The 24,274-nt window shown below is 44.7% G+C and overlaps 2 protein-coding genes across 7 annotated transcripts in view; one reads left to right on the forward strand and one right to left on the reverse strand.

The window, feature by feature from the left end:
* chid1 (chitinase domain containing 1) overlaps positions 1-12,014 on the forward strand; it is a 98,849-nt gene extending 86,835 nt beyond the window's left edge. For 2 of the 4 annotated variants that reach the window (XM_069895082.1, XM_069895057.1), the window contains 3 exons: positions 4,409-4,489; positions 7,023-7,065; positions 11,731-12,014. In XM_069895082.1, coding sequence (XP_069751183.1) covers positions 4,409-4,489; positions 7,023-7,065; positions 11,731-11,829 — 223 coding nt within the window. In that variant the 3' untranslated portion in view covers positions 11,830-12,014. Of the gene's footprint in view, positions 1-2,894; positions 3,087-4,408; positions 4,490-7,022; positions 7,066-11,730 lie in introns of those variants that run through there. The other 2 variants (XM_069895065.1, XM_069895074.1) reach the window with 2 other exon arrangements.
* A 2,473-nt stretch (positions 12,015-14,487) lies between these two features.
* The window catches only part of tspan4a (tetraspanin 4a), a 67,797-nt gene continuing 58,010 nt past the window's right edge, over positions 14,488-24,274 (reverse strand). For 2 of the 3 annotated variants that reach the window (XM_069895112.1, XM_069895102.1), the window contains exons 5-8: positions 22,696-22,797; positions 20,655-20,786; positions 17,461-17,544; positions 14,489-16,698 (exon numbers count right to left, since the gene is read on the reverse strand). In XM_069895112.1, coding sequence (XP_069751213.1) covers positions 16,630-16,698; positions 17,461-17,544; positions 20,655-20,786; positions 22,696-22,797 — 387 coding nt within the window. In that variant the 3' untranslated portion in view covers positions 14,489-16,629. Of the gene's footprint in view, positions 16,699-17,460; positions 17,545-20,654; positions 20,787-22,695; positions 22,798-24,274 lie in introns of all 3 variants that reach the window. The other variant, XM_069895093.1, reaches the window with a different exon arrangement.

Consider the following 24,274-nt stretch of genomic DNA (forward strand, 5'->3'; position numbering starts at 1 on the left):
TCTCTCACGGAGCCCAGCAGCATCCTTTTTGTTTAGACACCTCAGCCATGCTCACTAGTAGATGTCCTTCCTGTTTCCCCCTCCCCTGCCCCGTTGTGCACTTCTGTCCCGTTCTTGCTTGGTGGAGCTGAACAAGCACTTTGTAAAAATTAGTCCAAAGACAACTACAATACTAAATTGAATTTAAAAAATTTTTAAAAATGGCTGGATAGTAAATATTCACATCTGTACTAGTGCAAAAAAATTAGTGATTGGAATAGTGCAGGCAGTCCTTTTGTCGTGGGGAGGTTCAAGAGCCTGATAGCTGTTGAAGGATTAGCCAGTATGATTCCACGAGCATAGTTTGGGAATACTGTTGATCATCTTGCTTGCTTTTCATATGGTCCTCAGCTGTCAGTCAGAGGGTTAATCCAGTGTGTCCTTGACCGATCTTGTTTCTTGGTAGTCTGCCTGACTTATTGATTTCTTTAATAGCTTTAATTGAACTGAGTGGTTTTCAGTGTCATTCTGATTCCCCTGCCTTTAATACCTTCTCCACTATAATAATTGCTGTGTGCAGCACGCTGTTGCAATGGATAACTCTTAGCAATGCACCTGAACTGTGAATCTCTCCCTCCTGTAAAGCATTTGCAGTAATTACCATCCTGAGGGACCTTGGTCGGAAGTGGTGTCTCTCATTCATATTTCGGAGTTCTAGCTGGGAATTAAGTGCTGAGCATGTAACTTGTTCTTCTAATGTGTCTATTATCAGTGGTTCATTGATCGGTTAATGAGACATTCATCAGCTCCTGACAATTGAGTCATAAGACCATTCTCTGACAGGTTATTTGAGAATCTTTGACTGATTTCAATCCAAATGGATCTTGAGCAATGTGAAAATGAGGAAAAGTGCCTCTAACAAAGAATAAATTAAATGGAATCTAATTCAAAACCTTATAATTATGCTAAACATTTTTATTCAGGTCTCCTCTCTCCCCCACCCCATTTTCCTCTGCTATTCTTTTTTCATTTTTCCTCCCTCTCTCACATTCTATTCCTCTTTCTCTCACTTTCTCTCTGCCCCCCACCGACCATAAAAAATCCTTCTGAAACTCCAATACTGCATATTGAAAATCCTCCAACCAGACAGTGTTTAAAATCTACTCCAATTTCTCCTCCCCCCTGCCTCCCTTCCTCCAGTTTCTGACTCCCTTCCCTTCCTTCTCCTATCAGAGATCTACCCTTTTAACCCCTCTGCCCTCTCCCCCTATCACTTCTCTTCTGCCTTCCCATCTGTATACATCTCTTATTCCTGTGCTCCAACTCCTTTCCCTCTCTCCCCCCCCCCAAACTTTTTTTTTGGCATTCCTAAAGAAGGGCTCAGGCCCATAACGTGGACTGCCTTTAACTTCCTATTTATGTTGCATTACCTGCTGAATTTCTCCAGCATGCTTACAGCATTGGACCCCAGCGCCTGCAGATTTTCTTATTTCATCTCCCACTCTGATCTTTGAGCCACACATTATACTCTGGTCTTGTTGTTGCCATACCAATTTTCACCTTTTTGAAGTAATCGTCCTTTTGTGTCTCGCCTGAATAATTTGGACCCCAGCTGCTTGCATTCTGTCAGGAGAAATTGGAGAACCTCTTTCTTTGTCCTCTCTGTGCCATGGGTCTCCACATGGAGCATGTAGTTGGATCTTTTAACTCCTGTTCTGGTCATTCCCAACCAAGAAGAAATATCCTAACCACAAGTGCTTGACCGGCATCACAGCCCCCAGGACTCGCTTTGAGAAGCGCGTCTGCCGAATATCACCACTCCGCTCCATTTCACATCACCCATCCCAACTTAAATGGTACTGTTCACCATGATGCCAAGGCCAGGGGACTCAGCCTTCCTGTTCCTGTTCTTTGCTACCAACAAAGGTTGGTTCTCTTTCAGCATCTCCTTCTAGATCCCCACATCTACTTCACTCCTGTCGTACCCTCCTTTCTCTTGATTTGCAACCCTGAGGTCCCTAACCTTTTGGAGGACAACATCCTTCAGGTTTAAAGTGTCTGGGTAACACTCCTCCCTGAGCTATCAGACTCCAGTTCATCAATTCTGAGCTGAAGATGCTGAACTTGTGGATACTAACTGCCCTGCCTCTGAGTGGGATCAGCTCCAACATATTGCTTACCTCCCACGTCTATCTTCCTTCAATTACTGACTGAGCTAAATTATCAATGGCCATTTATACATATCAGTAATAATCTTGCCTCATCGACAATCTTGCTTCAAACCAGTTTTTGCAGCTAATAATTCTGGACAAATCGCTTTAAGGTGGAGAAAACCAATCTTCAATCAGACGCGATCGGATTAGCCCTTGAATCAAGTTAATTTTAATCCTGCATTGATTCAGTCATATAGCTACACCCTTGCCCTTGTCTCACAGACGCCTTTACTCTGCAGCACCTGCGTTCAGTAGACGCAGATATTTGCTACCATTCCCAATCCAATTCAACGTGGATTTTTTTTTTCTAATTTAGTCTGATAGTGGTGCTGTGTTTACTTATCCCGCTAACTTCTGTGTCTCACATTGGGCATATTATTCATTGAACATATTATTTTGCAAGATGCACTCTTTCATTGCCTAGGACTTACCCTCAAAAAGACCCCGTGAAAGGCAGTGTCCCCTCACCTTCCATCAGTAGCATCCTTATAATTCACGAGTAAACTTATTGTATTGGAGAATCTAGAGCACACATGTCAAACTCTGGCCCTATATTTGGCCCGCAAGATCATTTCAAAAATGTATTAGAGGCGGCCCGCTGGCCGCCGCGCCAGTATAGCGCATGCGCAGTAATACAACAAATCCCAGAATGCATTGGCGTCAGCCCGCTAATCGCCCCCACCTCCTCTGTTTACGTTGCAGGGTCTCACCGTGGACTCTGGTTTTGGGGCCTGGCCGGTGTCAGGGGAAGCCAAGGCCGCTTCCCAGCGCCCGGAACCGAAGGCCTCGGGCCTGACCTCGCCAGGACCGTTGCCCACTTCCCCTCCCTGCCGCAGGCCGAACCGCGACTCACGGTGACGGGGCCACTGATCCGCCGAGATGCCGTCCTGCAGCGAGAGCCGATGCCCCCGCACTGTCGTTGTCCAACCCGATCGCCCGCAAACCCCCGCCCTCCCGCACACAGGCCTGAGTAAGTATTATGAACTTTAATCTCAGGATAAAACGATCTTCCAATAGTTTCATGTCACAGTGATAAATATATTCCTGGTTAAAAATGGTCCTGCACCTGGATAAAAGCTCATTAGGCATAAAACTCGAAAAGTGTGTAAATCAAAGGATATCTGTACCAATGGAAAAAGGGCATGGCAAATAACCCTGCTAGAGTTCATGCCCATTTGATTGTTTCAGGAATCATGTTATTCTCCCACATTCTCAATAGCCCTCAGATTTTACTATTCGACAGCACACCAGCAACATTTGACAAATCCTCTATAGAGAAATATTATTTATTGAATATTTTATTTCTCATTTGTTAATGCTTCTGGAAAGAGTTTATCCAAAACTATTATTAAACATTTATTTTAATAAGAAAAAGTTTAACATTACATATGTTAAAAGAAGAGAAAACATGCAGATGTTGTTGAAAATTTTCAATAAATATTTAGTTCGGCCCTCGACTTAGTCCAAGTTTTTAATTTTGGCCCTCCGTGAATTTGAGTTTGACACCCCTGAACTAGAGCCTCTAGAGACCATGAGATATAGAAACAAAAGTAGACCATTTGGCCCATTGAACCCACTGTAATCTTGAGCAAAGAATGAAAATCTAGCAGGACTCTCAATACTTGTTTATATCTCCTTTTATATTTATTATCCTTTTTCATCTTGGCACATTGTGGTAATTTATACTATTGTAGTTGATATTATGAAAGTAAATTTTGGAACAGGTGTACTTGTGTATATGGGAATGAATTAAAATTTTCTTTCTTTGGAGCGACAAAGTAAGAGGGGTGATGTAATAAGATTACTTGGAGGGTAGGTAGCATGGACAGCCAGCACCGTTTTTTCCTGGGGAAACAATAGAAAATACCAAAGGACATGGTGAAAGCAGGCGTAGGGGAGACATCAGAAGTAGGATTTTTCACACAGAACTTGGCAGGTGCCTGGAACGCAGGACCGGGGATGGTGGTGGAGGCTGGTACAACAGGGACATTCAAAAGAATCTTAGATAGGCACATGGATGTAAGAAAGATAGAGGGTCATGAGTGTGAAGGAACGAAGGTTTAGTTTGTTGTGGAGTAGGTTTACATACATCAGCACCACATTGTGGGCTGAAGGGCGTGTGCTGTGCAGTTCTGTACACTGAGCACCATAGTAATTACTGCAGCATTCAATGTATGCCCACTATCAACCTTTCAGTGACTGCTTTATTTTTACAGATATATCGAAATTCTAAAAGATCATAAGACAAAGCTGCTTTGGGATGACCAGATTGGTGAACATTACTTTGAATATAAAAGGTGAGCCTTTATTTAAAATTAAGCTCATTCGAAAGAGACGATCTTGACACTTCCCTTTCTTATAATCTCCTTTCGTGTGCCTCTTCTCTCAAATGGTCCTCATTAATCTCTCCAAGGCTTTGGACCACTGTCCTGCTGCAGTACAGCATTAAACACGGCATGCAAGGTTGACAGACCTAGGGATTTTCTCTTTGGAGTGACAAAGGATGAGAGGTAACTTGATAGAGGTGTATAAAATTATGAGGTGCTTAGATAGGGTGGTTGTGATTACTCAGGTATGTTTAATTGCTTCATGGGTGCAGGTATAAGAGAGTTAGGCTTGCTTCTAAACTTTTGATCACCTTTGGAGTCTATGGTTGTCATTTTTCAACACGAGGACCAGAGTTATGGCAATGAAAGTCAAAGAAGCCATTATGAGGCTGAAAAACAAGAATAAAACAGTAAGAGACATCGCCCAAATCTTAGGATGACCAAAATCAACAGTTTGAAATATCATTAAGAAGAGTGTACCAGTGTGACTGTGTCAATGACGACTGTCCGCAGAAGACTTCATGAACAGAAACGCAGAGGCTACACTGCAAGATATAAACTACTAGTTAGCCACAGAAACAGGACAGCCAGATTACAGTTTGCCAAGAAATATTTAAAAGAGCCTGCAGAATTCTGGAAAAAGGTCTTGTGGACAGATGAGATCCAGATTAACTTGTATCCAAGTGCAGGCATAAAGGAACTGCCCAAGATCAAAAGCATACCACCTCATCTGAGAGACATGGTGGTGGGGGTGTTATGGCCTAAGCATATATGGCTGCCACAGGAACTGGCGGACTTCAGATTTGTTGTCAGAGTACAGACATGATATCAGATACAACCCTGAGATTCCTCTTTCTGGCAGAAATAACACTAATGCAAAAATAACTACACAGCATTAAACATGTAAACAAACTGACTGCAACACAGAGAACAAAAGGAAAATCAATAAAGTGCACAAGTCAGAGTCCTTAAATGAGTCGCTGATTGAGTTTGTTGTTGAGGAGTCTGATGGTGGAAGGGGGAGCAGCTGTTCCTGAACCTGTCTTGTGGCACCGTTACCTCATTCCTGAAGTCTTGTGGCACTGTTACTTCATTCCTGATGGCAGCAGCGAGAACAGAGCATGTGTTGGGTGGTGTGGGTCTTAGATGATTGCTGTAGATGTACGCATTAGTGGGGAGGGTTTTGCCTGTGATGCCCTGGACTGTGTCCACTACCTTTTGGAGGCCTTTATGCTCAGGGATATTGGTGTTCCCGTACCAGGCCGTGTTGCAGCTGGTCAGCTCACTTTCACCACACCTCTGTAGAAATTTGTCAGGATTTCTGATGTTGTACCAAACCTCTACAAACTCCTTCTTCATTGATCTCCGCACTAGCAAACACATAACTTCATTGATGACATAACTGCTGATAGAATTACAAAATTAATTCTGAGGTGTATAGAAAGATCTGCTCAAGTTTGTGCAAATGTCTCCAAATTCATTGGATGGTGCTTCATCCTACAGCAAGACAATGAGTCCAAACATACTGCTAAAGCAAGAAAGGAGTTTTTCAAAGCTAAAAACTGGAAAAGTCTTGAATGACCAAGTCAGTCACCTGATCTAAATCCAGTTGAGCATGACTTCTATATGCTGAAGAGAAAACTTCAGGCGACAAGCCCCCAAAACAAGCAGGAGCTGAAGGTGGATGCAGTAGAGGCCTGGCAGAGCATCACCAGAGAAGGTGCTCAGTACCTGGTGATGTCTATGAATCGCAGACTTCAAGCAGTCATTGCATGCAAGGGATAGGCAACAAAATACTAAACATAACTAATATACATACCACGGCTATGTCCCCAATATATGGTCCCCTAAAATGAGGGGACTATGTATTAAAAAGTGCTGTAATTTCTACATAGTCAAACCAAAATGTATACAAATGACCTTAAATAAAATCTGGAATGTGCACCTTAATCACATGTGAATTGATAATAAATGTAGCACAGGGGCAAATAAAGGAAAAAAATCCCAAACATTCTGGAGAGCCCTGTATATGAAGTACTGCTTCAAGAAGGCAGCCAACATCATCAAGAACCCCCATCACCCTGGTCACAACCTCTTCCACTGCTACCCTCGGGCAGAATGTATGAAGTCTGAACTCCAGCACCTCCAGGTTCAAGAACAATTGTTAGCCCAACAGCTATCAGGCAGGCTCTTAAGGTTTAAGATCATAATACCAGAATCCTAACATGACTTCAAGACCATAGAGCTCGGTCTGTACTGAGTTTTATTTCCAAATGTTAGCATTTTATTATTTTTCCTCTTCCTTGTATTTTTTTTAAATTTGTCTTTTCTTGCATGTTGTGTGTTTTATATTCCTGAGGAAGCTTCAGCAAGTAAAGTTTTCACTGTGCATTGTACTTGGATATAGGACAGTAATTTTCCTTTGTTAAAGATGATAGTGCGGTGGAGATTAGGGCAATTATGAATCACAACTCCCAGTGGATAATGCCTCATTTGTTTCCAGGTACCAGGGCGGGAAACATGTGGTGTTTTATCCAACGTTAAAGGTAAGGGAGCTCCTTTAACTTTAATGATAGAGCACAGTAAAAGGCCCTTCAGCCCTTGAAACCCATGCTGCCCTAATTACACCCAGTTAACCTACTAGCCCCATACATCTTGGAGGCTGGGAGACAACTAGAGCACCCAGAGCTCCAATGGCTCTGCAGTAGGTTGGCACAGAGTCCTGACACTACCTCTGAGCTGGTTGGGTTGAATAGGAGTAGTGGAACCTCAATGGCAGTAACATCCCACAGGGCACCTTTCACTTCATCCTAATGCAACAAAAGTGATTGCAATTGGACTGTGCACTATTGCAAAGTCACGTTAGTTATGGCACCAGGATGACAGTGAATATTTGTATATTTTTGTATTGTCTCTTTTTAATTCAATTAACTGTACAATTATAGTTGTTTTAAAGTCATACATCATGTAGAACCTGTCCACGCTGATCAAAAGGACCCACCATACTAGTCCTACATGCCTGCGTTTGGCCCATATTCCTCTAAACTCATCCTATCCATGAATCTGTCCAAATGTTTCTTAAATGTTGCAATGGTTCCTGCAACCACTCCCTCCAGCAGCCCATTCCATACACCGACCCCACCCCTGCCATATATTTTTTTAAAAAATGATACCACTCAGGTTCCTGTGAAATCTCTCCCCTCTCACCTTAATCCTCAAGTTACCGATTTTTCCCTACTCTGGGAAAAAGACTCCCTGCTTTCTCCCGATCTATTCCTCTCATGACTTTGGATAGCTCTATGAGATCATCTCTCATTCTCCTGTGCTTTAAGGAATAATGCCCCAGCCTGCTCAACCTCTTCCTATATCTTAGGTCCCTGAGTCCAGCAACATTCTCATAAATTTTCTCTGCACCCTGTCCAGCTTGACAACATCTTTCCTGCAGCTCGGTGTCCAAAACTGAACACAATTCTCCAAATGGGTCCTCACCAACATCTTCTACATCTGCAACATGACCTCCAAACTTCAACACTCAGTACTCTGACTGATGAAGCCCAAGGTGCTGATAGCATTTTTGACCATCCTATCTACTTTCAAGATGTAATGGATCCCTCTGCCCTACAACACTCCCAGATCCCTACCATTCACTGTTAAGTTCCTACCTATGTGAAACCTCCCTAATTTGTTTGTAGTTTTTTTTATATATAAGTACCTGTTTGGTTGCAAATAAAAATTGCAAATAATAAATTCATCATTGCAGAAGAAACCCATAAACCCAGTTACCCACTCTCTGGTAATATCATCCAGTTGGTCCATTCACCAATTATTCCCCACAATACTTCACTTTTAGCTACATAGCCATTCACATTAGAGATGATTGGATTATTCTCCTGCCAATCAAGTGTGGAGCCCTCAGGGCTTTACACCTTTTCCACCAATTGGAGCACCAAGCAATTCCTCGAAGAGAAGCAACATTTCACTTCTATATCTGCAGGATCAATCACTGCATCCAGTTCACTCGTTGTGACCTCCTCTACGTCAGGGAGACTGGACTTAGACTGGGAGATTGTTTTACTTTATTCAATGCAATAAGGGGTTCTCCCAGTGGCCAACCACTTCAGTTCTGCAGCCCATTCTATACTGACATGTCTGACCATGGCCTCATGCACTGCCAATCCAAGGCCATCCACAAATAAGAGGAACAACACCTTGTAATCTGTCTGGGCACTCTCCATCAACATCGACCTCTCCAATTTCCAGTATCCCTTCCCCCCCCCCCTTGTTTTCTCACATCCCTCTGACTCCTTCCCTTCTCTCTTCTGCCCATCGCTCATATCTTCCAGCTCCCCAGCCTGTTTCCTCCCTTCCTGCTATCAGAGAGCATCTTTGTCAGCCCTTTGCCCCATCCTCTATCGCCTTCCAGAACATTTCTTCACCCTCCCACCTGCATTCACCCATCATCTTCTAGCCTGTGCTCATTTCCCCTCCTAACCCACCCCTCCCCCTTCTAACTCACATCTGCTCGATCTTTGCGATGTCTGATAAAGGGCTCAGGCCCGAAACTTCGACTGTTGCTTTTCGTGGATTCTGCCCACTTTGCCGAGTTCCTGTGTAGTGCCTACAATACAGTCAGTGGCAGAAAATTATTTTATACAAATGAATGACTGCAGAGAAGATTTACAAGGATGTGATTTTTAAAATATTTTATTTTAATTTTTCCAAGACTCATAAAGAACATTGTTACATACATCGTATAAAATAGTATTTTAAAATTACAGAATCTCAAGTGATAACCCAAATCTCACTCCCACCCTCCCTCTCAACTGCTAACATTTTTTTTTTAATTGTCTAAAAGAGAAGGGGTGTTTGAGCTGTCTTCATTAATTAGTCCATATATTGATCTTCAGGAATTCAACACTATTAACCTAACTGCATTATTTAAACCTTTTCAGGGAAGTTAATTATATCCTTAAACCAGTAGGATTCAAATAAGGTCGCCATATTTTAACAAACACGTCATATTTCTTTCTAAATTTATAAGTCATCTTTTCCAGGGGGCACAACTTTGCAGTTCCACATCCAGTGAGTAATAAGTAGGAGGGACTCGGACTTCCATGTAATAGTTGTACATTTCCTGGCTCCGCTAATGCAATCCTCATGAACTGGATTTGATATGTGGATAGTTTTGTGCCAATAACCATCAGATTGCTCAATAAATACAGTTCTGGTTCCAATGGAAAATCCACTTCTATAATTTTTGTCAAAATTTCTGCCAAGTCGTACTAAAAGGATATTACTTTCACACACAGCCAGGTTGAATGTATAAATCTTCCAACCTCTGTTCCATACCTAAAACACGAGTAAGCGGTGTCATTTTTGTGGTGTAAGGTATAATTGGTACATGAAATTGTATTATATCAATCTATATCTGACATTAATAAATGATATCTTATTATCAGATCACAATTTTGACCAATATTGTTCTTAAATCCTTTCCCCTAAGATGGTCTCCCTCCTTTCCCTTGATTTGTACAAGCCCAGTTTTGGGCTATTACTCTGCATCTTAGATATAAATGTACTTCAACGAAGAGCCTCTATACATTGGCAGGGTCATGACTGGTCCTAATCTAGCGCTTAAAAAAGATCTTAATTGATGATACCAGAAGAAAGTTCTATTTGACAAATCATATCTGTTCAAATGTCATAAATTGTCCTTGTACATAACAATCCTTGATACACCTGATCCCTTTACAGTGCCAAGCATCCAGGATTTTATTTCCTAATGTCATTGGTATTAACTCATTTTGATACAAGAATGTTTTTGAAGATGACCCCACTTTTAGACCAATACATTTATTAATTTGTTGCCATATCCAAATTATGTGTTTTTGAATTATTGTCTTTCCAGATAATAATTTAATATTCCATTTGTAAATGAAATCTTCTGCTCTTTCTCACCTGGCATGTGTTGATCAATTTGAGCCAAATCAGGAACATTACCTCTCTCAAAAAAATGCTATAAATTCCAGTTGAGCAGTCAAATAATATTTTTTAAAATCGATTAATCGTAGTCCACCCAGTGAATAATCCCAAGTACGTTTTTCCATGGAGACTCTGGCATCTTAAAATTCCATATCAATTGTTCAATTGTCTGACTTGCTTGTTAAATGCTTTGAAAAAAACTTGCTGGTATAAGAATGAGGAAGGATTGAAAGAAATATTGCAGTCTTGGCATCACTTTCACCTTAATACAACTGATCTTGCCCATTAAAGTAATGGACAAGCTCGTCCATCTACATAAATCCTCCTCAATCTTTCCAAGCAAGGAGAGGCAAGTCAATTTATATAAATTCCACAAGTTATTGTCTACCCTTGTCCCTAAATATTTAATACCCCCTTGTGGCCCAATCAAATTTACTTCCTTGTTGCAACTGTCTTTAATCTCCTTTGGTTAGGGGCATAATTTAGCTTTTATCAAAATTTATTTTATACCCAGAAACTTTACCATACTCTTCCAGGATACCTTACAACTTAGCCAGAGATTTGGTCGGATTTGTCAAATACATCATCAGCAAATAAATTTATCTTATGTTCTTTCCTGTTCACTCTTATGTTCGTATCCCATCGAATAAATTCTGCTAGTGGATTTACAAGGATGTTTCTGCCACTTGAGGGGATGGGTTACAGGGAAAGATTAGCTAGGTTAGGACTTTATTTCCTGGAGCGTTGGAGAATTACGGGAGGTTGGGTTGGGATATACAAAACTATGAAGGGGTATAGAGTAAATGCAAGCAGGCTTTTCCCACTGAGGTTGGGTGAGACAAGAACAAGAGGACATGGATTTGGAGTGAAAGGGGAAGTGTTTAAAGGGAACATTCTTGCAGAGAGGGATGAGTGGAATGAACTGCCAGCTGAAGTGGTGAATGCGGGCTTGATTCCACCATTTAAGAAAAATTTGGATAGGTACATGGAAAGAGGTGTGGAGCACTGTGTTCTGGGTGTAGGTCAATAGAACTAGACAGAGTAATAGTTCAGAATAGACGGGATAGGCGGAATAGCCTGCTTTTGTGCTGTAATGTTCCATGGTCCAATTCAAATGTAACTATCATTCACCCTAAGCAGTTGACTGGAAAATTATATTGGGAGGTATGGTCATCGTTTTGTTCCGACTGTGCTGAATTACTCATCACTTGTTCTCTTCCTCTTTGCAGTCTATACAGTTACGGATAGAACTTGCCAAAGAGTTGGGCACTGGGATCTCGATCTGGGAACTGGGACAAGGGCTGGACTATTTCTATGACTTACTGTGAAATCACCATTCCCCTCCGGACTCTCTGGCCCCTGTTTCTGAGCAGCCGCAGCAGACAGTGCCCGATCCAGTACACGGGACTTCTGACCCCAGTCTCAGGGAATTGGAAGCTGGGCAAGTATGGAAGCTCTCAGAGCCACAAGTCAAGTCCCCAAAATTTTGCTTCAAATAAAAGTTTTGAGAGCGCTCTTGTTTCCTCTTTGATCGGGCGGAAAGGTTTTCTGGGTCAGTTTCATTTCTCTTCATTCCCCTTGGTGCTGAACTGCAGCCGAACTTCCAGTCGGCGGTGTGGTGGGCACTGAGCTGGGAGCAGTTCAGATACCATCCTGGTTTTTCATTGGAGGTGAAATGAAGGAAGGGCAAGCCGACCTGCCAGTGGGGCAATGAGGGACATCAGCACTGCTAAGGATCACCATTTGACTGCGCAGACATCTTTTCAACAGGAGCACAGTGAAACTCCATTAATCTGGCACGCCTGGGTCTTGGGTGGTGCCAGGAGGTTAATGTGCCAACATACTTGGAATTGTACAGCACAGAAAGAGGGCCTTTCAGCTCACCTAATCCATGCTGACCAGCTGCACCAATCCCCCTGTGTGCAATTGCCCTGTATCCCTTTGCACCCTTCCAATCCAAGTGCCTTATTAATATTGAAGTTGAATCTGTTTCCACGACCTCTTCTGGCAGCTCATTCGATGTAAGCATTGCCATTTATGTGACATGCCTCAGATGCCTTTCCCTCTCCACTTAATTCAGTCCTTTCCATTCTTCATATCTGCCCTATCCATGCCCCTCATCCCTGAGCCTCCTACACTCCAGTGGAATAATTCCAGTCTATCTAATCTCCTATGATACCCCTCCATTTTAGCCATCATTCTGGTGAATCTCTTCTGGACTCTCTATTACTACCACAGATTCTAGTGTGGCAACTACAACTGTAAATGATACTCCAAGTGCAGTCTAACCAGTGCTTTGTACACTGGATAATGACTACCAGCCCACAACTCTTTTTCACTCCCTTGTCCACCTGCGTCACCATTTGCAGGAAGCTATGGTCTTCTATCCCAAGGTCCCCATGCGCATCACTGCTTCTGAGGTCTCTAGAAGTCATTACCTCACACTAGGCTGGATTGAATTCAGTCCACCCACTGCTCCACCCAACTTTCCAGCTGGTCCATATCCCTCTGACATAATCATCTTTGCTGCTGACAACTCCACCCATGACCTCTCTCAATAAGTGGACCAATGATAAATAAGCCAGTGTTTCAGTCAACTGTTCTGTGAGTTGGTGACGTGATTGTGACCCACCTTCAGCTCCAGTCTCACCTGATGGGTGTACAGAGTGGCATCGATCACATAGGTGACCATTGATCTGGTGAATCAGCGCTTTCTGAGAGTCAACACATCTGGGGACCTATCTACCTGCACAGAGTTCTTATAGGGAATATTTTGGTGTGGTGACGCAACAATCCTTCCAACAGGACTCAGGGCTGCATCATCATTTGGATTCATTTGAAACAAACAACCTGAGGTTCCTGTGGCAGTGAAGGCAGGCACTGGAGCTACGGTCCTGCTGTGGAGTCCCTACCACTGTTTCCACTGACAGGTGAGACTAGAACTCAAGTATACAGTGTCAAGATTTGGGTTATGGAGGGAACTGATGTCGGAGTGAAGAGCTTTACATTTTTTTTCAAAAATATTATCGATAGGATATGGTAGAAGGTCCCTTCTGGCCCTTGAAACCTGTGCCGATCTACCAACCTTGCATGCATTTGGATGGTGGGAGGAAACCATTGAGGTCACAGGGAGAATGTACAAACTCCTTGCAGACAGCAGTAGATTCGAACCTGGGTCACTGTTGCTGTGATAGGTGCAAGCATTAAGGTATTTTAAAGCTCACCACCAGTCTCCAAGAGCATCTCTTCCTGTGAACACTATCCCTTGCTACTCTGGGCATGCAGACAATGATTAGCCTGTTGAAGTTGGTTCTTTTTCAATCCACCTCCTGGAAGCTTAGCAACAGGATCAAAGTGCATCATGAATTTGAACCAGCTGGGCTTAGTTTCCCCTTCCCTGTGGATTCCCTGCTGAACACACACAGCTCTCTTCTGATGTGGTTCACTCCCAACCACATCAAGGGAGGGAATTAATTGCTGTTGTCAGTTGTTTTCAGACTGGAGGCCTGTGCCTGGTAGTTGATGGTCAGCCTAGACTCTGTGGGCTGAAGGACCTGTTTCTGGATGATTCTCTGACGTAGTTGGTCACCCATGGATCAGTGGACATCAGGATCCGTCGGAGAGCTCCCACTGCCAAGTTTCACATACCCATCGTATCTGCGACTGGCCTTCAATCGCACTGCTGCCCAGGTTTACAAGTTCCATGAATTATAGATCCACAAACACTATAGCACAGAAGCTGGCTCTTCGACCCATCTGGTCTGTGATAGACTATTATTCTGCCTATCCCACTGTCCTGCACCCAGGCCATAGCCCTCCATACCTGCCCCATTCATGTACCTCTCCAGATTTTTCTTAAATGTCGAGCCCAAATTCACCACTTCCGCTGGCAGCTTGTTCCACACTCTCACCATTTTCCAAATGAAGAAATTCCCCCTGATATTCCCTTTAAACATTTCCCCTTCCACCCTTTAACCCATCCTTTCATTCTTTTCTCACCTAACCTCAGTGCTTGCACTTACTCTATCTACACTCCATTGTTCTGTAAACCTCTATCAAATTTCTCATTCTCCAGCATTCCAGGGAATGAAGTCCTAACTTGTTTAACCTTTCCCTGTAACTTAGTTCCTCAAGTCCCGGCAACATCCTAGTAAATCTTCTCTGCACTCTTTCAATCATATTGGTATCTTTCCTGTCATTAGATGACCAAAATTCCACACAATACTCTAAATTTGGTCTCATCACTGTCTTGTATAACTTCAGCATAACTCCTATACTCAGTACTTTGATTTATCAAGGCTTTATGAATGCTTTGATTTATTAATTTCTGACAATGTTGAGGACAGTAAAACAGAAGCTTATATTGATACAGTCAGGCAAGTTAAAAAAAAGAACAGTAATTCAGTATAATACAGATGTTCACTAGAAGGACACCCTTTACAAATTACAAAATTAAAATAGTTGGCATTTTCCCCACTGTACAGAAACAGAGTGCTCATGCCATTTTCCCATTGCAGATGATCAGCTATCATCTCCCCAAATGTTAACGCCTACACTCCGCATCACAATAACCCTGTAAGATCTGCATGTGGCCAGACTATAATTGACGGGTAATGGATGGGTGACTGAGCACCCCAGATTTCATTGGCACATCAGTGTCTCCCTGTACTGGAACGCACAGGAAAACTATTAGCCTAACTTCCTGTAACAGATGAGCAAAAACATAAACAAGTTGAATTGCTTGTGAATGTGACTTCTGATCCACTTGTGTGGTGGTGTTAGATGATACAATGACCCAGAATACTAGGTAATAAACTCACTGCCTCAGCATAAAATAACAACAGGTTTGTAATATCACAGCAGTACAGACTGTACCCAGGGTGGTAGACTGAAACGTCTGTAATCCCACTGTGATACAGATTGTACCTAGATGATACAGTAACACTGTACTGTAATAGTCTGTAATTCCACTGCAGTGCAGACTGTACCCAGGTGATACAGTAACACCGTACTGTACCAGGCTGTAATCCCACTGTGGTACAGACTGTACCTAGGTGATACAGTAACACCGTACTGTACCAGGCTGTAATCCCACTGTGGTACAGACTGTACCCAGGTGATACAGTAACACCGTACTGTACCAGGCTGTAATCCCACTGTGGTACAGACTGTACCAGAGTGGTACAAACACTGACCCCGTATTGGGGACAGGATTGGAATTCCACAGTTTGATGGCCTTCAATGCAGTAAAATACTTCCTATATTGTTGTCTTGCACTGTTCCTGTCGTGGAGTTCCCACCCACTGCCCTGCTGCCCTGCTCTGTTCCTGTTGTAGAGTTTCTAGTCCAACCTAGAATACAGGGGTGAAGTCACTGCCTGCTCTGCTCCCTTCGTGGAGTGCCCACCCAGAGTCTTGAAACATGGGTGAAGACACTGTCCCAGTTTAACATAAAGGTTGGGTAATGTCACTGTTGGTCGTGTCCCCCCAGTGAACACTCCTGTGATGTACACAGTTACTTTGCATGTTACCACCTCTTTGGCTTCACTACTGAGTCCCATCTGCTCAGCACTGTTAGTTGAGCAAGCTGTGCCCCTGCCTTTGTTTTTCCTCTTTGCTGATCAGCCAGTACGTGGGTTGAAGTCTCTGGAGTGGGGTGTGTGGAATTTCTATATAACACCTCCCTCCAGAGTAGCTGGTTCCAGCGCTACGTTCATCCTTAGATCCCTGCTGCTTCGCCTAACCTGAAGAGTGACAATGGGCAGGGAAGGGGAAGGTAACACCTTAAGGACTTGAAATGAGTGCCTGAAGTTCCTTCCGGGAGGCGATGCTGAGTGGAATCCCTCAGGCCCAGGAGATCACTCTGGTAGCAGCTGCCTCTTGCTGGCACTCTTCGCCAATCCCATTTCCCCCATTTGATGAAAATATTGCACTGAGTTAGCTGAAGAGCTGCTTTCCCATTGGTTGGCAAATGGGATGAATGATAGCTTCTCCAGAGGGGGTGGGATGAGGAAGGATGCCGTGATATCCACCATGAGGGTGGGGGAGTTCAGGCATGTAAAGAGGAGGGGCGTCAGCGAGGCTCAGCAGAAGATCCCAAGTGTCCGGCGCACAGGCGTGGAGCTGATTCTAGGAGCAGTAGTCAAAGGCTCTCAGTGCCCTGCAGTACATCACCATGGCCAAGGTCAGCCCGACCACCTGGCAAGAGAGCAACAGGAGGGTGATTAGTGCACATGGGAAACAGAACAGGGAGAGAATGTATATAGAGTTCAGTGCAGGATGGAGTGAAACACCATAGAAAGAGTAGAGCACAGGAAGGAAAGAGACAAATTTACTGTATAGAGCAGGACTGAGAGACTCCATCTAGATTGCAGGATAGACATAGGAAGGGTGTAGAGAGTACAGTGCAGCAAGGAGAGAGATGGGATATTGAGAGTACGGTGCAGGATGGAGAGAGTACAGTTGTTGAATGCACAACTGGGATGCAACTCTGTGACTTACTGACTCCTGGAACAAAGTCCCCATGTAATTGAGGATGTCTCTCCCCTATATTATTGCCCCACTCGAGGTTTCATTCCATCAGAGCACCCACCTCTTTAATTTGCCCAGCCCCTGTTGAGAGATGCAGGGAGAAGCTCCCCATTCACGTGGGTTGGTTCCTGATCCTGTGAACGGATGGTGGGATACACTGGCCCCTTGCACATCAGCCTCACACCTTTCTGCAATCAGTACAGAGACCCTGCTTCCCAGTGAGACTGCTTTGTCCTGAGTTCCCCTCTTTATTTCTGGCTGCACAGATTCCAGGCTTGGTGCTGTTTTGAGCAGGAGTGTAAGGAAGGTGCCACTAAGGTAAGAAAACAGTTGCCTCTGAGCTAATACAGCACCGTGGAAGTCAGATCTGTGGAAGTTGAAGAAGGCTCATCCCCACCAGCATCTCCTGGCTATTCAGATGGGCCATACCTGGATCAGAGCTGTACAGAGAGCGAAGGCCCCAATCACCAGAAGGTTGTCCTGAAGCCACATTTTGACTCTTTCGTAGCAGGCCTGTTGGAAGGACACAGCTCTGTTAGTCCCTGTGCACAGCCCGGAACTGCTGTCCATGGGGTGTCCGAGTTTCCTGCTCTGCCCATTGATCCATTGGACTGAGAAGGGGAACCTGGACGTCCTCCTCCCCACAACCCTGTGGTAGCAACTTCAGCAGCAGGACTGCAGCGGTTCACCTCCTCAACACCATTTGGGGCCAGGCAACTGAGTGCCAGTCCTGCCCTGATTAGAATGATTTAAATTAAAAATTGAAATTTATTTACAACATGGTGGAGGGCTCTTGCAGGCCATGAAACACATGCCATCCAATTAAACCAAATTAAGCCACAAACCCACGCATCTTTGGAACGTGGAAGGAAAGCGGAGCTCTCGGAGTTAACCCGCATAGGGCACGAGGAGTATGTGCAGACAGTGCCAGATTCAAACCCAGATCACTGGCAATGTAATAGCATGGCACTAACTACCACACTAACTATACTGTTTATAATAACACCAGAAACAGGAGCAGGAGTTTCATCATCCAGCCTGTCAAGCCTACTCCATCATTCAACAACATCACGGCTGATCTGACCATGGTCTCAGCTCCACTTACCCTGAGTCGTTGCAGAAGAACCTCCTTGTTACCCATAACCCTTAATCCCCTACTATGCAAAAATCCGTGTATGTGCCTTCAATATATTCAATGAGACTTCCTTGGGGAGAGAATTCCACAGGTTCACTACTCTCTGGAAGAAGCAATTCCTCTTCTTCTCTATCTAAATCTACTTCCCCAAACCATGAGCCTTTGATTTCCCTACCTTCCCCCCCAGCCCCCCCCACCCCATTCTAATCTCATCTACGTGGAAACAATTTATTTTTCCCTTTCATGATTTTATTTGTTTCTATAAGATCTCTGTGTTCTTCTGAATTCCAATGAGTACAGACCGAGACGATTCATGGACATTAAACCCCCCCCCCCCACTCCTGCCCAATCCCCTCATCTCTGGAACCTCTTCTGTACCACCTCCAAGCCTAGCATATCTTTTTTCAAGTCAAGAGATTAGAACTGCATGCAGTACTCCAAGGGCACCCTCACCGGTACACTGTACTGATGCACAAGAAGCTCCCTGCTTTCAAATAAAATCCCTCTACTAATGAAAGCCATTATTCCGTCCTCCCTGATTGCCTGTTGTACCTGCAAACCAAGCTTTTGTGATTCATGCATAAGCACTCCCGAGTTCCCCTGCACAGCAGCATGCTGCAATCTTTCACCATTTAAATAATATTTTCGTTCTTTCCAAAGTGGTTAACCAGAACCTTACCCATTCATTTAACCTGTCTATCTCTCTGCAGAATCTACGTCCTCTACACAATTTGCTTTACCACTCAATCTAATGTCATCTGCAAACTTTGCTGTGCGACACTTGATCCCCTCTCCCAAATTGTCAATGATTATCGTGAACAGTTGTGTGCGTCTGCGGCGCACTGCTCACCCAACTAGAGAAGGACCTCTTCATCCCAACTCTCTGCCTTCTATTGGTGAACCAATCCTCTATGCCAATATGTTATTCCCCACTCTGCGTATCCTCATCTTGAGTCTTTTATGGCCAGATCTTGAAAACACAAAATGAAAGAAAAGGGTCCAGGCCGTCTCGTGTCTGAACATTGCAGATTTCAACGGTGAAATTGGAAGGGAACAGCATCAGGAGGGTGCTGAACTCAGATCCGGTTCCCTGACAGTCCCAGAGTTCTTTAAAGAACATCTTTATTCAGACTTTATATTTTCCCTCCATGTTTGTTAACCTTGGTTGAAAATGGTGGGAGAAGTTAAACTTGAGCACGTTAATTCTGCGAGAGGCATGGGGTTGTGGGTGCAGGGGATAATGTAGGAGAGGGGCTGACGGAGTGTGTGATCCAGCAGAGACATCTGCATTCTTACCCTGGAAACACTCAACAAGCCAGGCAGTGTCTGTGGTGATGGAATTAATCTTCCAGGTCAAAGAGGCTGACAGCACTGAAAAGCCCATTTTATCCCCCATCTACGCTCAATTCCCACGTCCACCGTCAGATGGTATCCTTCTACCCTTCGCCTGTTCCTCAACACATAGATGCTTCAGAGAGGGTGCAGAGGAGATTTGGTTCAGAGAACATGTCTCGAAGCAAGGTTGACAAAATTTGGGCTTTTCTCTTCAGAGCGACGACAGTAGAGATTGTGAGGGGCTTAGATAGGGTGGACTGTCGGCATTTTTTTTCCTGGGATGACAATAACAAATAGCAGAGGATACCTGCTTAAGGTGAGTGGAGGGAAGTTCAGTGGAGGTGTCAGAGGGAGGCTTTTTATGCAAAGAGTGGTGGGTGCCTGGAATGCATTGCTGGGGGTGGTGTGGAATAGGGAGAGTCAAAAGATAGGCACATGGATGAAAGGAAAATGGAGGTTTCTGGGTGTGAGGGAGGGAAGGATTAGATTGTTGTGGAGTAAGTTTACATCAGTCAACTCAACATAATGTAATGTTCTCTGTTCCACATTGTGCCTGCCGAACTGACCCTTAAATGCAGCGAATATATCTGATTCTGAGTAAAAGCACTCCCCCCGCCCCGATAAAACTCCTTCCTTCCTTCCTACTTCATCCTTTGCCCTGAAAAAGCCCATGACCTTTCAACCTGTGGGCACTTCCTCACCTCTGCTCTCAGGTCTCTCCTTTGGCGAAAGAAACATCCAAATGCAACTGGCCCATCAGAGAATCATTCACCCTCCTGCCGCCTTAACTGGGTGACCCAGTATTTTGTAAAGCACACCCCTGCTGCGTCCTCTTGGGATCCTGACAAAGGGCTCAGGCCTGAAATGTCGACTGCCTTTTACTTCCTGTGGATGCTGCCTGACCTCCTCATTTTCTCCAAGACGTGTGTGGAGGCCACATATGCAGACTTTTTTGTGCACCTCCTGGTTTTCAGATCTCTCACAATAGTAATTTATACTTAATGTCTACATGCCAGTGTAGCTGCAACAAGCAGGAATGTCAATCCATCTTTGCATTGTACTTATGGATATGACAATAAACTCTCGTCACCAAGAGGAAACGTCCTCCCCACAATCCCCCACCCAGGCCACAGCCTGGCGCTCGCGTACTTACGTCTCTCCACCAGGTCTCAGGAGAGTGCAGGCCACAGCTCACAGTGTACTCCCGGCAGCAGGAGTCGGGCACTTGTGTAGCGTTGAAGACCTCGAACCAGTCCGTGTAATTAGAAACTCCACAACACCTGAACTGGAGCAGAGGATGTTGAGGGTTCAGCACACTGCGACTGGGCGATGACCATCCCCCCACACCCACTCCAATCCCAGCCAAGAGAGTGACACCCACTCACCCTCACCTTCCACAGCCCCCGCCAGGTCTGCTTCTGCATACCCTGCCGTCTGCTTTTCACCCTACTTCTTGATGTGGTACCTGAGTGTGGGACATGTCCCCAACTTCAGACAGGGCCTTGGGCATGGGTGGGGTGGGGGGAGGAGAGAGGAAGGTAAGGGAATAGCCCCCCAGTGGTTGATAGTCATGTAAAGCCCACGTGTGTCCATGCATGTACTTTATATCCAATGATATCAAATTTACAGACTCTATTAAAATCACTCATGATTTCAGTTCAAGGAAAAGTGAAGACATTCTCTTTATGGTCATTGACTGGTCACTGTTTAGCACAAATGCTACTTGCTACAATGCTCCTCATGGCATGGCACACAGGCCCTTTGGTCCAACTTACTCACACTGACCAAAATGTCCCACCCACACTAGTTCTGTCTGCCTGCATTTGGCCCATATCCCTCTAAACCAGGGGTGTCAAACTCAAATTCACAGAGGGCCAAAATTAAAAACTTGGACTAAGTCGTGGGCCAAACTAAATATTTATTGAAAATTTTCAACAACATCATGTTTCTCTTCTTTCAACATATGTAATGTTAATTTTTTTTCTTATTAAAATAAATGTTTAATAATAGTTTTGTTTAATCTCTTTCCAGAAGAAGCATTAACAAATGAGAAATAAAATATTCAATAAATAATATTTCTCTATAGCCTTTAAGCTCCTTTTAAATGTTTTTTTTTCACAAGCCAACAAGTCAAAAAAATAACAACTTGCTTCAATGACAAACAGGTTTGTCTTTTAAAATGATGAACATATAGTCTGCCTCCCACCTGTCTTGAAAGGTCCTGTTTTCTGTCTTTCGTTTGGCCATTTTTCGTAAGGGGTTTATTACATGCAAGTTAGGCAACATGTCGCAGATGTTAAGAGAGGAGGTGAGGGCAATTAGCAGGCTGACGGGCCGGCGCCAATGCATTTGCAAAGCATTCTGGGATTTGTAGTATTAGCTATGCATCCGCTATACTGGCGCGGCGGCCAGCGGGCCAGCTCTAGTACATATTTGATATGATCTTGTGGGCAAAATATAATTATATTACAGGCCAAATTTGGCCCACGGGCCTGAGTTTGACATGTGTCCTCTAAACCTATCCTATCCATGTATCTGTCCAAATCTATCCTAAACATTGCAATAGTACCTGCAACGACCACCTCCTCTAGCAGCCAGTTCCATGGGCTGACCTCTGGGTAAAACATTACCCCTCAGGTTCCTGTTAAATCTCGCCTTCCCCCCCCCCTCCCCCACCTTAAACTTATGCCGTCTGGTTTCTGATTCCCCTGCTCTGGGCAAAAGACAATGCGTTCACCTGATCATGATTTTGGACAACTCCATGAGATCGCCCCTCATCCTCCGGCACTCCAGGGAATAAATCCCTAGCCTGCTCATCCTCTCCTATAGCTCAGCCACCCCCCTTCCCCCAGTCCTGGCAGCATCCTCGTCAATCTTCTCCACACCCTCTCCAGCTTAGCCACATCCTTTCTGCAGCACGGTGACCAAACCTGAACACAATGCTTGGAGGAGATCCAAAATCCCCAGCACCAACCTCAGCTCCTGACCTTCTGACAATGGGTGGGGGGATGTCATTGTGGAGACTTGTCAGTGCCTCATGTTACGACTGGCTGATATCCTCACAAAGATTCCACGTACTTTGTGTGTAGCTCTTATTGGGACAGTGGTGGGTGGGGGGGCGGGTGGTGGTTCGGTGGAAGGGTAAGAGCAGCTCTGAGCCCATACCTCAACAGTGTAGAGCAGGGTGTACCTACGTCTGTCTGGACGATGCTCCAGGCATTGGTAAGGCCAATGTTCCCGTCCGTCCCGAACAGCTGAAGACCGTCCGTCAAGTCATCCCGGGCATGGGTGTCGATCTGAGAGTGGGCAGGAGAGAGGCTGGAGTTAGCAGAGATTTGCCCTGGGGTCAAGCCTAGAGCGAGGAGAGGCAAGAGGGGGCATCGTGAGCTGGTCGCCGGCCACAGGCTCGCAGGGCATCACACTGAGGAAAGTCAGATCTCAGGTAGCGGTTCGCACAACACTATTATGGCACCATCCACACGGTTCAAATCTGCTGTCTGTACGGAGGTGCCAATGCTCAGGACAAGAAAAATCTCTAGAGGGTTGTTAACTCGGCCTGCGACATCACGGGAACCCGACTTCACTCCATTGAGGACACCTACATGAGATGGTGTCTTAAGAAAGTAGCCTCTATCCTCAAGGACCCCCCACCACCCCTTCACTCTGCTACCATCGGGAAAAGGGTACAGTAGCCTAAAGACAAGCACTCAGCAGCACAAGGACAGCTTCTTCCCCGCTGCCATCAGATTCCTGAATGTTCAATGAACCACAGACACTGCCTCACTTTGACTTTTTCTTGCACGACTTTTATTTGCCCTGTGATGCTGCAAAACAATGTATTTCGAGACATGTTCCTGACAATAAATTCTGATCACTCAACTGTGACCTGTCTTGATTTCCTCCAGGGGCCCCTGTTTCCGCCAACATTCCAGAGATGTTCGGGATTAGTGGGTAAATTGGTCACATGGCTGTATTTGGGCAGCATGGGCTTGTGGGCTAGAAGGGCTTGTTTCTCTGATATGTCTCTAAAATTAAATTAAGATGCCCTTTGGCTCACTTTGTCCACGCTAACCTACAGCTATTTGCCTCCATCAGATCCGTAACCTCCTGCACCTTGGCCACTTGTGCTCGTCACAGTTGCTGTGTCCAATTACACGACCTCCTCCTGGACTGGGCTTCGGGTATTGACCAGCCTCACAAGAACATGAGAGACAGGAGCAGGAGATGACCATCCAACCCATCAAACCTGTTCTGCCAATCAATAAGGTCACAGCTGATCAGTCCATGGACTCAGCTCTCTGTACAGAAAGCTTTCACCCCAGACCCCCACTTTAAAACTCCATTATTCTTCACAGATTGTGTTGGTTCGCCAATGTGAGATCCCATCCGCGCATGCACAGCCATTACATCTGTTGACTTGCGAGGAGCAGCACGCTTTTTTTGGCGCGGGAGCAAAAAAAGCGCTGAATCAGTGGGGAATCGTAATAGAGCGACCCCAAAAAAGCTCTAAGTTACTGGCCCTGCAGGAGCAGAGCCCTGAGGGAAATTGTAGGAGAATGATCCACAAAAGTGGAGTCAAACCCCCCCATCGAGCCCTCTGGAGAAAGAGGTGAGTGGTAAGAGGAAAGCTAGAGACAAAATTGGTCCCTTAGAAAATCAGAGCGGAAAACTGTGTGTGGAACCTAGAGAAATGGGGGAGATATTGAACAGTTTCTTTTCTTCGGTATTCACTAAGGAGAAGGATATTGGGAAATGTGGGATAGAAAAAGCAAA

Source organism: Narcine bancroftii, chromosome 1 (assembly GCF_036971445.1).
Source record: "Narcine bancroftii isolate sNarBan1 chromosome 1, sNarBan1.hap1, whole genome shotgun sequence".
Taxonomy (NCBI): Eukaryota; Metazoa; Chordata; class Chondrichthyes; order Torpediniformes; family Narcinidae; genus Narcine; species Narcine bancroftii.